We start from the raw sequence: 13,682 nt of genomic DNA, 5'->3' as shown, positions 1-13,682 counted from the left end.
GTGTGCTCTGTTTGCTAGTTGCAGGCGCCAGAGCTGGTGATGCGCTTGATAATAAAGCCTTTTGGCTTTCACTTAGCTCCAAGCATCAAGAGAGTCTCTTTCTCTGGGATGCGTCACCATGGCTGGTTGTGCTTACGAACATCTTGGTTTATGTGTCCTGAGGCTTTTTTTGAGGGTGATGTCTGTGGAAGAAACAATCCAAATTCAGGCAAAATAGTTCCTGGAGAGGGATGCGTAGAGTGGAAATAAAGTGTCAACTTCAGTTCTCTGAAGTCAACCAAGTTGAAGTACCCTTTAGACTGCAGTTGTATACCAAAAAATAATGTTTATTGCAACATGAAGATTTTTCTCCTGTCAGTTTCTGCCAGGATGGGTTCTGTGGTGGTGGGGAGTAGCCGGGTCGAGCATCTGAGGGGAGAAGGAACAGACACGACAATAATTCTCGGAGAGCTTCTGTGCTGTGATCGGTAACAGTTCATTTGGAAACCTGTCGTGGTCCTGTCCTAGTGAGGGGTTGGCCGCAGCTGCCACTCCCGTTCCGGGACTACAAACTCAAGGAGTCTGACTGGCCTGGGCTTTTCTTATGCCAGTAGCTACGGGCTAAACGGATTATACTGCTGTTGGCACCCAGAACCTTTTCTCTCTACCTCCTTCTCATTCTACCCTTTGAAGTGTTAGCTAACCTGCTTTGAAGAGTGAGTGCGGAGGTAAGAAAGGCCCTGCCGTTTCAGGTACAACATTTCCTTTCAATAGTCACGTACAGTTCCAGTGTGCTTAACGAGGGGCAAAACCGGCAGTTTGAAGGTGGGTATGGTCTCCCAGCTGGGTTGGAGGGCCCCACTGTGTTTCATGTTTCATGGATGTAAAGCAGCCATCGACGGGGAGGGACTCATATCCCTGGCGCTGGCGCACAGGCTGAGGATGACTCTCTGAATTGAAAAGAAGTGGCAGTTTGAAAATTCAGACCAGGTGTTCATCGTGTATTGTGTCAACACTTCAGTTAAATGCTGGATGCATCACTGTTGAGATTACTTCCTTTTCCCCGAAATGGAAGAACATTCTTAGAAACGAAACTAACAGCCATGACCAAGGTTGTAGAGGCGATCTCCCAGGATGAAAACATTGCTTCACGGATGCAAGGTCAGAACCGTCAATTCTACTTTTGGAAATAAAAAACCAAATGTCTTATTCCTATGCTGATGGTTGTATTCCCGTTCATTTAATGCCTGTGATATCTAGCTAGTGTAATCAAAGGCCAGTGGCTTCTCAGTCAAGTGCCTAATAGAGTAGCTCTGGGCTTTTTGGAAAATATGGGTTATGCAGCCTTTAGTTTTTTGAGTTTCCAGACTGGAAGCAGAGTTTTAAATATCTCCAAAAGCAACTCTAATCTGTCATGTCTGATAGCCCTAATGTGCTGTTTCTATAGCTTTCTAGAAAGTGATTGAAGTATCTCTCTTATTTAGAGGTGGAAGTTTCTCACACAGGGAAACTAAGTTAGCCACACTTACAAAAACATTGTATATATTCATACTTGTTTATTTTTTGGCAAAAATGAAAGTGAAACTGCAACAACATGTGCTTTTATTCCATAGAAAGTTAGCAGTTTAAACATTAGACCCTAGAAACCAAGTTTACTCAATTAAAACTGTCAAATATGATGTAGAGGCAGTTGTAATTTTATCTTAAAATTGTAATTTTAAGATTAAAAAAATTAGACCTGTACTCTCTACTCCTCCCATTGCTGGCAATAAGGATATGGGTAGAATCTCACAGTGAGCTAATAGATATGTAAATTGGCACAATTTTTTCATACAAAATTTGGCAGTATGATCAAGAGGCTTAAAATGCTCCCACTCTTTGGCCAAGGAATATCTGGGAATATAGCCCAGGAAAATAATCTAAATTGCAGACTAGCATAATTCTAACATTTTGGTATTTCAAACAATGGAACAGTGCAATATGCCTATATATGTCATATTATGGAATTTTGATACACAATGCTTATTAGAAGGTTTTAATAACATGAGGATATGCTAATGTTGCAGTTGGGAGAATATAAAAGTTCACACATAGCATATTCTAAATGAAATACAAAACGCATGCAGAAATGGAAAGAATACCAAAATAACAGTAATCATATCTTGTAATAGACTACAGATTTTTATTCTTGTTTATCCAGGTTTTCAATAATACTCCTTTAAAAACACATTTTTTTTTTTTAATAATTAAAAGGAGACATCCATTCAGTGCTTTAAAGGCAGCGATTTTTCTGGAAGAGTTGGCCCTTGGAGAGCTCATTATATTGAGTCAGTCTGTGAAGAGAAGATTGGGGGAGAATTTCAGCCGACCTGAGAAGAGGTTAAATTACTTTGAGTCATAGGTAGCAAGGAAGGTGAAATGAAATAAAGGTGAACTGAGAAATAGGTGGAAGAAGTGGCATAGGCAGATAGATCATTGGAAAACAAATAAATACGATGAAAAATTTTTAATTTTTTTTGGGGGGGGCAGGGTCTCATGTAGCCCAGGCTAACTTCCAATTCACTATGTAGCCAAGACTGGCCTCAGTCTTCTGAGTGCTGGCGTTGAGCCACCACATGGGGCTTACTCTTGTATAGATTCAGGGTTGTGTGATGTCAAGAAGTATGCCATGACTTCTGATGTCTTTCCCCTTATTGATCAGCCTGGTGTCAAGTTAATGCCACAGTAGCTGATGGGTTAAAGGAATGGAAGACTGGTTAGGAAGTTGGCGTGTGGTCCTTCTCCTTCTGAGCCTCAATTTTTAATAGTTGATTCATTTCATTGAGGATAAAATAGTGATTTCAAAGTTGTTGGGTTGGCTAATGACTTCCCATTCAAGTAAAATTCAAGTAAGATGCCCCATCGGCCATTACATGACACTGTCCTTCAATTTGAGGCTTCAGTGGAGAACTTTGAAGAGAACTGGTTGAGAAACACTGGTAATTTCTCAGTCAGTGATGAAAACATGAGCACTTACCAACAATATTTCTATTCTCACGCCTGCTGTTAGTGCTCTGAAAACCCCACCAATGTGTGATTGGGCTTTTTGGAATAGATAATTAGTGCGTGTTCGCATCTTGCTCCACGTGCTGACACTCCAGTGTTGTCAAGGCCAGTCTATTTCGTGGGACCCTTCGGTCAGAGAGCCGCAGGAGACGTCATGATTGGGCAGTGTTTCTGTACTGATTACCGCTTAGCTGCCTGTGATGTTGTCTATTTTTTTAAACCTAATTTGATGTTGAGAAAAGCAGCTAAAAGGAACTATCAGAAATCATTTGTTTAAACTACCAGTTTTGAAAACTGTGATATGGTTTCCTCTTACAGCTTATAAGAAAGTAGATCTTCCGAGGCATGCGAGATCAGAGGGTGAAGTAGTTTTTATAACTTTCCCTCCTACACAGAATTCAGATATCCAGTGAGCCCAAGGTTATGTTATTTCCTCTAATTTTTCTTTCACAAAGTGCTAAAACACCCTAAAGATGGTCATTAACCACAAACCCCCATCTGCCCTCCAACCACATCAGAAACAGAATGCTGAGCTTACGTGTTTTCTGAAACAAAACCAAAATGCTGTGAGCGAGACACACACACACACACACACACACACACACAGACAGGCAGAGAGAACTTTACACTGATTTTTCTAAGCCCAGATAAATGAGTTCAGAGAAAAGCTTGAACCAGAGCTCTTTAGGTAGGTCACTACGAAGAGATGGTCACCACCTCCTAGCATAGCCCTTGATGACTTGCTCTGGAAGATTTGGGTTTTCAATATCACTTCTGTTAATTCCCAGTTTGCTTGGTCATTTCCTCTGCAGTGCTGGATGGAACATTTGTTGGAGCACTGAGTCCAAAGCCTTTCCTCAAGAGGCACAAGTGTAAACAAACTGAATTACTCAATCGAAATTCCAAATCTCAGAAGTGGTTCTCACATCAAATATTCAAGAAAAAGAACAGTAATCTCCATAGAACAAGTTGGATAAGACGTTACAAGGTGCAATTGCACCGATAGAAAACAAAAGAGAACGCACAACATGACCCGGTTATCCCTTATATGAGTGGGTGAGTCTCACAAGCAGTAACAAACCACACACTCGCTTACATGTAACACGCATGCTCACACACGCCTTTGCAAAATTGTTTGGCATTGCATTTTAACAGAAAACAAGTTCTCACGTGTTTATAAAAGACAAGCTAAAGGATTTAAAATAACCATACCCAAATAAATATTTCCCTATTTCATGCCTGATTTTGGTTTATTGTAAAAATGAAAGAAATGGAGGAGCACTGCTGTGGCTTTTAGTCATCTTTGTCACATATATTAATAGAGTCCAGAGCTTAGCAGTGTGCCCCATACTCTCTTACCACCCCAGAGAACAGTCATCCAGAAGGCTAAGACCAACCAGTTGCTTGAGATGATCCTGTTGGCATCTAGCAGTAGTGTAAAAAGCTAGGTCCACCTTCAGGAAGGGTCTAGAATGGTCAATATTTTGGAGGTCGACAGATCTTGTTTCTTGTTGGGGTGTTAGCATGCTGGGTGCTGAAAGCTGCATACAGTGTGGCAGAACTTCAGGAAGGGTCTAGAATGGTCAATATTTTGGAGGTCGACAGATCTTGTTTCTTGTTGGGGTGTTAGCATGCTGGGTGCTGAAAGCTGCATACAGTGTGGCAGAACTTGAGATACACAGTCACCTCCTTGCCATGTTCCATTGTGGAAGTTATCCATCAAGCTTACCTTCTGTAGCTTTGTCCTACTGTCTTTCTGCGTGTCAGTTAATTACCTGCTATTGTATTTGGCACTGGGTCAGTGATGCCTACGGCAGAGTCAGCTTTTGAGGATTATGTGATATGGCATTCTTTCCCAAGAGCAAATAAGTGTTTTTCCAAAATCATATTTAAGGAAGTATCCCAGCCCCTATCTCTCTCTGACACATTCATCCTCCACCAATCTGCACATGTAGTCTACTCAAGAAGAGCCCCCGCATCCATACAAGCCCAGCTCAGATCTAAGTTCCTGACACAGATTTTTCCAGTTTATGATTAGTTTTCTAAATCTTAAGTAAAATTGACATAAAATTGACCTATAAGTTTGTAGCTCTTTCACTTCTCTTTGTCTCTATTCACTTCCTAGTCTCTATTAGACTGGATTATGCAGGCAGAAAGGATGTCAGGGTTCAGAATGTAGCATCCCATATTAGTTGAGGTCTTAGAACTAATGTTTGTTAAGACTCTTCTGCAGAATAAAGCTCGTGGTGTGTAAAGCTGAGCAGGATGTAGCTCTTCTTTTGAGTTGTTCATCTTGTCAAGGATTTCCAGAGAAATCCTTCTGCTGGAAGTCTCATACTGTGATGGTCAGGCCACCAGCAGAGGTCCAGAAGAGCAGAGGGCCATGGGAGTATAGAAGTACTATGTAATAGCGAAAGAAGTTCTTTGTGGCATTTACACTGGACCTTAGGGAAGTCAGGGTGTAGAGCAGAGGTGCCAGTCTTCCAGACAGAGGGGATATCAGCAGCCAAGAATGGAAACATGGAAGTTGATAAGATCTTTTTTATCAACCAAACATCCAGCCAACAAACAATAACCCTCTGCAAACACTTTCCGTTGATGCACTGTTGTTATTCTTTTTTGGAAATAAAGCTGTTGCAAAAGCAACACACCAATGCCGTTATTTGATATTTATAAACATTATTTGATGTTTATAAACATTTGAATCTGAGCAGACCCCTGCCTTTCAGCTAGAGCATAAAGGTAATTTTGTGAGAGATATTCACGTTGTAGATTTCCTTAGCTAAAAAAAATGACCACAAAATCAAAACCCCAGAGCAACACAAACCAAACAAACTCCCACATTTTACTTTGTGAACTTGTTTTTGTTGGTCATTGCACTGTTTTGACAATCAAGGTGCAGGCAAGCCCAAGGACTCAAGGCAGTCCTGAACTATTGGATTTGTGGAAAGCCAGCCATGCACAAGGTACTGTGCTAGACAATGGGACTATGATGATGAATAAAACACTGTAACTTTTCTTCCCATGTGTGGTTGTGTGGATAAGAATGGCTCCCATAGGGTCATATGTTTGAATGCTTAGTCATCAGGGAGTGTCACTACTTGGGAGGAACTAGGAGGTGTGGCCATGTTGGTGCGACCTTATTGGAGGAAGTGTGTCACTAGGGTGGGCTTTGAGGTTTCCAAAGCCCAATCGAGGCCCATTGGCCCTCCCTCTTGCCTGTGGATTGAGACTAGAACTCCCAGCTATTTCTCCAGCACCACATCTGCCTGTGTGCCGCCGTGCTCTCTGCCATTATGCTAATGGACTAAACCTCTGAAACTTTAAGCAAACCACAATTAAATGCTTTCCTGTATAGGAGTTGTCTAGTGTCTCTTCATAGCAACAGAACACTGGTTAAGATACCATAGAACTCACATTCTTGTGAGTTACAGACTTTACTCATTATTATCACCCATGTGTGCTCACAGGAGGAAGTAGAGTTCAGAGTGAGAGATCAGGATAGACAAAGCCTAGTGGAGGATGGAAACTGATGTGTCCAATGCTGGGTTGGCTATAGAGGGGAGAGAGTACAGCATGAGGAGTCCAACAGGAGAAATGCAGGGACGTGCTAGCCTGTGTTTAGGATCTGAGTCTTTATTCCAAAATAGTGAGAAGGCATGAAAAGGTTTTTATTGGGAGCCAGCACAATCTGCTTTATTTTTAATTTATTTTTTTGGAAGAGATTTTAGGTGGCCCATAAGAATGTATGGACTCTTGCTATTGGCTGGTTATCAAATCAGAGAGAAAAACTCTTCCTCAAAGGGAAGGCATACATTTTTTTTTCAATCTAAAAGTAGTGACAAAACCAAAAAATTAAAAAAATTCCCATTAAAAAACCCCAAACCATTTATCCTTTTGAGCAAGCCTGGAATTATGGGGTCAAAGGAGCCCCAGATTGGTAGGAGGGAGGTCTGTACCACACCCAGTAGTACTTTGGTAGCTGATTCATCTCTGCTTTGCTGGAGGCGCAGGACTGCTCCCTTCCTGCCTCCCACTCCTGCGGAATTGGTGCAGATGAAGGAATCAAATGACTTCCCATTTCTCCTCGGTGTTTCTCAAAAAAGTGAGAGCTTTGAGTACACTTACTGCCTTGGTCCAGGTCTTGTTTCAGTATATCCAAGATAGCTATCATCGTCCAGGTGGTTTTGAGGGACACAGCCATGTCTGTCTTAGTGTCCCTGGTTCTGACTGTGGTGTGAGAAGCAGTGAGAGACTGACAGCTGAAACTGGGGCATTAGTAATGCTAGGTAGAAAGCAGGAAGGAGAACAATGGACTACGTTCCTAGGTGTATTTTGGGAAATAAATGATATAGCATTCATGAAAATTGTGGCATTATGGAATGTTTTTGCCAAGAGGTTGAGGGTTTTTTTTTTTTTTTCTTCCCCAGCAGAAATTTGAGAAGGTAAGAGATTCTGAGTAATATGTCAATCATGGGGGAATCTGTCATTTTTCTGGCAAGTTGAGTAGGCCACAGGTATGTATATGTATGTAAATGCATATATATATTCATATACCTTACCTTCATTCACTCTTTTATGAATTATGAAATATTTTCTCCCGAAGCCATCAAACATGACAGGGAAGAGGGGAGCTGGTCTACATACTCTTAGCTGGGGTGTCCCAAGAGTTTTCAGCTGCTGCCTCTTTATCCCTGCCTCTCTGTTTCCTGGCCTTCCCACTCAACTCTGCCCTCCTGGTTATGATCGGCTATGGCATTTGTGACAGGGCCTTCCTGAGACTATTCCTGGGCCATGGGGTGCGGCGTGGTGATTACAAACCAAACAACTGGAGAAGTTATCAGAAGAGCAGGAGAGCACAGCAGAAGCCCAGAGAGCAGTGACTGCTGGGAGGTAGAGGAGCTCCAGCGGGCGTGCCAACATTAACATAAGGAGCAGTCAGCCAGGCCAGATAAAGCAGGTAGGCAGCCGGAAGGAGCTGGCACGAAGTTAAGGAGGGCAACAGAAGGCCAGGAGGCCACTCTCAGTTTTGGTGACAGAGCCCAGGGACCTAAGTGGGGATTGACAGGATCGGGTCTACATCAGGTGCAAATATTTGGAAATGTACCCCAGAGGCAAAGGGTTGTAGGAGCTCAGGCCAGAGCCCAGGCTGAGAGCAGTAACAATCACAACAGCATCCTTGTACACATGAGGCACTGAGCTTGTGCATGGCTTCCTCTGAGCATCTTACACTCTGATCTGCAAAGAACCTGGGTCTAGTCCTCATTCCATCAGTGAGAAACCGAGGCGCGGAGAGTCAGAGTAACTGGGCAGGCAGCCTGACTCTACAGTCCTTCCTCATAACCCCCCTTCTCCACAGTATTCCTGTTACACAGCGGCAGGTACTGACACCCAAAGCAGGTGCATGGCCCGAGGACACGGCCATCATGCACAGTGCAGTGAACACGGACTTCCAGGTGGCAGCACACGCAGCCCTGCTTCTATTCTACTCACATTAGACAAAAGGCAATTCTTCCACTCTTTTCATATATTACTAGCTTGTTAGCTCTAGAACGCACCTTGCAGTTAGAGAGGAGGCCCTCAGGGATCCTGGGACCTGCCTGGGTAGTGAGGCAGAGAACCAATTCAGAACACCATCGCGAAAGCCCGCGCGATGCAGAGTCCAATGTCTCTGGGAGTTTTTAAATTTTGTTTTGCTCTCTTTCTTCTTTCCGCCATGTCGCCACCACCCGTCTGAGGGAGTCAGGGAAGAATCAAAGCTATGATGGTAATACTTGCAGTGTCACACGGAATTCTAGAGGGAAGAAGTGTTCGAGTGCTTTCAGAGAAAAGGAGAAAATAAGCCAGAAGACCATAGACACTGATGAAATAGCACTATAATTCCCCAACTAAACCGCCAAACATCTTGAGCTGGCATCCATTGGAACCAACAGCAAGGCTGTGCTTGCTGGGTCCAAACATCATTCCTACACCTCTTTCTGCAACTCTCAGAGTCCTGCCATAGAATATGTTGTTGTATTAGCTTAGGAGAATTAAATTTCAGAGAAATCTGGCTGAAAAAAAAGTTGAATATCAATTTGTCTTTGTCTTGTTTTGTTTTGTTTTTTTCAAGACAGGCTTCTCTGTGTTGCCTTGCTGTAATGGAATTCTCTCTGTAGACCAGGCTGGCCTTGAACTCACAGAGATCCACCTGTCTCTGCCTCCCGAGTGCTGGGATTAAAGGTGCGTGCTGCCACAGCCACCACTGTAGCCACTTGGAAGGACGGCTTTGAAAATTTCTGAACAGCTCCAGCTGTTCACAGGGCCTTCACAGAGGCTGCTGCAGTTTAAGGGTGCTCTTCTGACCTGGTTACCACCAACCCACGTCCTCTTTACCCCTGCGTACAATCAGTGGCTCAAAGTCAGAAGAGTCTGCACAAGGGTGTCGCCTGTGTACTTCTACTTCTCTAAATCCTACAAGGTTCTTGGAGAGCTTCTAGTTGGTTATTTGACAAGCGTCTCAAGTGATTTGGTGAGATGGTAGGGCCCTTACTAAGCCATCTGGCACAGTAAGACACCATTTCTTCTATTTAGTCTTTGTTGGCTTGAGATATAAATGATTTATGAGAAGTTAGTTCTTCATATCAAATGCTGAGCCTTGTGGCTCAGCAAACCCATGAGCTTCTCAGAAGACTAGAGGACCAAGTGTTTTTGTTTTCCATTTGTTTGGTAAGTATGTTGGAGGGGAACAGAAAAGTAAGAATAAGGGGATATGCTATGAGTTGTGGTTTTGGAAGGCACATGGCAGTGAGGAATGCCAATACCAAGTGGGGTGCTGGGAAATACCAATGCAAGATGAGCCTCAGGGCTTTCTGGGAATCCCAGTTTAGTTTAAGGTAGGGCATCAGAGGAGGAAGTTGTTTTTTGTTTTCTGGTTTGTTTGTTTTGTTTTGTTTTTTCCCTTTCAACCTGGAAAACTCACAGTGGAAAACCAAGCACAAGTGTCCTGTCCTTGGTTTCTTTCTGTGGGGGACATACCCTTGAAATTCAGCTCTTGGAACTTGAACCTGATGGAGTCACTAGACTCCTTCATCCTAGGCTAGGGACTTGAGATGGTGTGAAACAGGAAGCTTCGAGGGCCCTTTCAGAACTGCTAAGCCAGGCAAAGTATTGGGGACAAAGACGGTCAGTTTCCAAGTCCTTCCACAGTTCTAAGTTATTTTTTCCGTTGATGCCCGAGCTCCTTTCAGGAGTTCCAGAACCAAGTCCCCCCTGAACTCTGGGACCAACCCAATCACTGTGTTGGGACCTTCGGGTGATTTGTAGGTTCGACAGGTTCCATTTACGAGGCGCCAGACTTCCCAGATCGTTGTTCAGTTTGTCGTTCTCAGCTCATGGGTGATCAAACAGCTTTTAAATTTTATTTTTTATTTGTGTGTGTGTGTGTGTCTGTCTCTGTGCGTATCTGTGTGTATGAATGATGTGTGTGGAGGGGCACACATGCATATTCTTGTCAGAAAACCCATTTGTGGAAGTTGGTTCTCTTCTTCTGCCTTTACCTGAGGATCAGACTAGGTCTCTCAGCCTTTTAACGCAAGCCATTTACCTACTGCACCACCTCACTGATCCCCTAAATGTTTTTTTGGTTAGATGCTATTCACTGTTTTTCTACCACCATGGTGACCTTTCTTTGCCTCACCAAATAACTCTTGGGGACATGCTACCTGCCTCTCACTGTCTTGAAAGCTTCATCATGGAGGGGTTGGGAGCTGGAGAGGTGGTTCATTTCTTTCCACATACAAAGACCCAGATTCAGATGCTCAGCACCCTGGGGTGTAGGGGACATGGTAGGTCCCCGAGGTTTGCCGCCAGTCGGTCTTGACAAACTGGTGAGTTCTAGGGTCTCAAGAAAAGGTGGACAGCTACTGAGGAAGATAACCAATGCTGGCCGCTAGCCTCCATATGCACACACATGTGCACACTCATGAGTATACACCACATATACACACAGAAGAGGAGGAAAAAAGGGAGGAGGAAAAAGAGGAGGGGGGGAGAATTGTGATGGTGTGGACTCAGGAGGTAGGAGTAGGAAGATCTCAAGATTGAGGCTAGCTTGACAACAAAGCGAGACCCCGTGTAACAGAAGAAAGAAGAGAGCAGAAGGGAGGGAGAAGAGGATGGAGGGGGAGAGACAGAGTGTGAGAGTAAAAGAGCCCAAACTGGTTAGGCTGTTTTGGGGGCCAAGGCCAGGGGGCAGTGTGGGGAAAGAAGAGAGCCCTCCAAGTTACATATAGTACAAGCCGAGAAAATATGTATAGAATACGGGCTTTGAAGAAAGTGGGTTTTCCTTTCTGTGGGGGGAGGGGGGAGGGAAGGGGATTGTCTGCATTGGGTGATTGCTGGGGTCCCTTACTGGCTTTTGAGTCTGACATTTGTCTATAATTCCTGGGAAGGAGGCAGAGGCAGCCGTGTCCTGCCACTCATCCGCTCTTGCCCTTCCTGCGCTGGGTGTGGGTTTGCAAGCTGCTGCGCTTGACTCAGGGCCCTGTACTGACATGCCCGCCCTGAGGCAGACGGCAGACCGCTCGCTTTCTGTGTGGCTTGTGAAGCAAGGCTCTGCTCTTGACAATCCCGCCTTTTAGGCCTTGCTGCGTCAGCACAAGGCATCTAGTACACGAGGCATCTAGATGTAGGGGAGCAGCTGAGCCTTGCACAGTGCAGTTTCCCAGCAGGCAATGACCCATTCTGGTCAATTCTGAAAGCAGACAACTCTTCCACCCCCCCTCCCCTTTAAAAACCATCAGGAAGGGGGCCTCTGCCTCCTTCCCAGGAAATGTTGGACTCAAAATCACAAATCAAAAGGGGACCCCAAAAGTCATCCAGACATTTTTTTCTCCACACAGAAAGGCTAAAACAGCTATACTCTCAGTTGAAACAGTAAAGTAAAGAACTACCCTGGAGAGAAAAAAAAAGACCTTGTCTTGACTTTCAGTATATCCTGGCTAAAACATTGTACAGCAGTAGTTAAAAAGCTCACTAAAATAGCAATCTGAAGTTGGTGGGGGAGGTGGCAAGTGGATCTGGGTGGAGTTAGAGGCAAGAATTGAGCTGGGCATGAATGGTGAGAATACTTTGTATGAAATTCTCAAAGAATTAATAATACTGTATTAAAATAATAACCAAACCCGACACGGGGGTTTGAGATTAGAATTCCTTTGACCCAGTCGTCCCACAGTCAGGGGAGGCGGGAGGTCCATCAGTCAGCGTCCTGCGCCAGCACACAGCTGTCAGCAGGTGGAGCCGGCTCAGGATTTTTTCTATGTGGAATCTGTTGAGCACATCTTTTTTTCCTGCTGTCTTCTGGGTAGGCATGGACTCAAAGATGCTATACTGTATGAGTTGAACATCTAGGGAGTCTGGAGGACCCAGATTGCCTTACCATCTTTTAGATTTGAAAGTGACTAGGTACTAAGAAGTGCAAGTTGACCAAAAGCCATTAACGGTTGGGTCATCCTAGATAGGGAAGAACGGATGTGCTATCCTAAGCTCTGGCTGCCCTTGGGTCACTTTTGATGACTCGGTTTGTGGCTCTAGACTTGGGCTTCTCAGACTGGCTGGGAGACTGACCTCCTTTTCCAGGTCTGGACCAGTGACTCCTTGCTGAGCTCCCATGAACTGCAGCCAATGCCTTCTGGCTGACAAAGCAGGGTTGTCACTGGTAAGTGTTTATGTTGCACTTTAGGTCTGCAAAGTTCTTTCTCCGAGGTTTTTCTCTCCTCTGTGTCACAGCTGAAGAAACTGAAGCCCACAGAGGTGGTGACGGACTGGCCCAGGTCAGCAAGTTAGTAGCAAAGCTGAAACGGAGTTTCTGGGTGATTTCTTAACCCCATCATTCATACAGCTTCTTGAGATGATGTTATTTTGCCCCTCCACCAATTTCTTTTGAAATTTTGCTGGGTTCCTTTTAGAGTGAGCTGTAGGTTCTCCTGGTTCAGGCTGCAATCCATTACTGGTGAGCAGACAGCCATAAGCAAGTGGGGGAACTCTATCTCAGGTGTCCCCCCCTCGTGGAATTTGTCCTCGGTCAGTGTGAGTAGGGTATGGCAGTAGGGGGAGGGGTTGAACCTTCCTGCACTGTTCTGGACCATGAAAGGTACTGGAAACAGAGGTATAGGAAGCAGAAGAAGGGTTCTCGCAAACCTTAGTGTGTTGCCTAAAGAGGAGCGTTAAACAAATTGAACTAAAAGAATGTTTAATTTTGTGTTTAAAAGTTGAGAGGTTTTTGGCTTCCTTTCCAGACTCCACTAGTGACACAAGGGTGTTATCTTGCCAGTAAAGCACAGAGAGACACTGGTGAAAATATTGAACATTTTCCCTCCAGAAATGCCGCAAATCTTACCATCTGTTATTTACCATTTAGATTAAATTTTTTTTTTCTGTATGACTTAGTGTCCTTTTAACCTAAATCACCTCTGCAAAGTACAGGTGTTGGAAGGAGATTGGTGTCTGCATGCCTGTCTTCGTGAAATATTAAAAAATAAAATCTCTCCTTTGCTTCCCTCCTCCAACTGTACATTTAATCAAGAGGATGAATGGCTGTGTTTCCAGTAACTGATAGCCCTCCTCTCTAAGCATTCAGACAGCCTTTTGGATATTGCTAAGTGTTCGTGGTAGAACTA

At 44.2% G+C, this 13,682-nt stretch overlaps 1 protein-coding gene across 4 annotated transcripts in view; it reads left to right on the top strand.

Moving 5' to 3' along the window:
• Positions 1 to 13,682, top strand: part of Cacnb4 (calcium voltage-gated channel auxiliary subunit beta 4) — a 250,207-nt gene that overhangs the window by 100,053 nt on the left and 136,472 nt on the right. Inside the window, exon 1 of one of the 4 annotated variants that reach the window (XM_060390159.1) lies at positions 1,099 to 1,140. The exons of the other annotated variants lie outside the window; for them this stretch is intronic. Coding sequence (XP_060246142.1) covers positions 1,114 to 1,140 — 27 coding nt within the window. The 5' untranslated portion in view covers positions 1,099 to 1,113. Of the gene's footprint in view, positions 1 to 1,098; positions 1,141 to 13,682 lie in introns of those variants that run through there. 4 annotated transcript variants of the gene reach the window in all.

This window comes from Meriones unguiculatus, chromosome 8 (assembly GCF_030254825.1).
Source record: "Meriones unguiculatus strain TT.TT164.6M chromosome 8, Bangor_MerUng_6.1, whole genome shotgun sequence".
Lineage (NCBI taxonomy): Eukaryota > Metazoa > Chordata > Mammalia > Rodentia > Muridae > Meriones > Meriones unguiculatus.
Note: the sequence above shows the minus strand (reverse complement) of the source record. Positions and strands in the feature narration are given on the sequence as shown.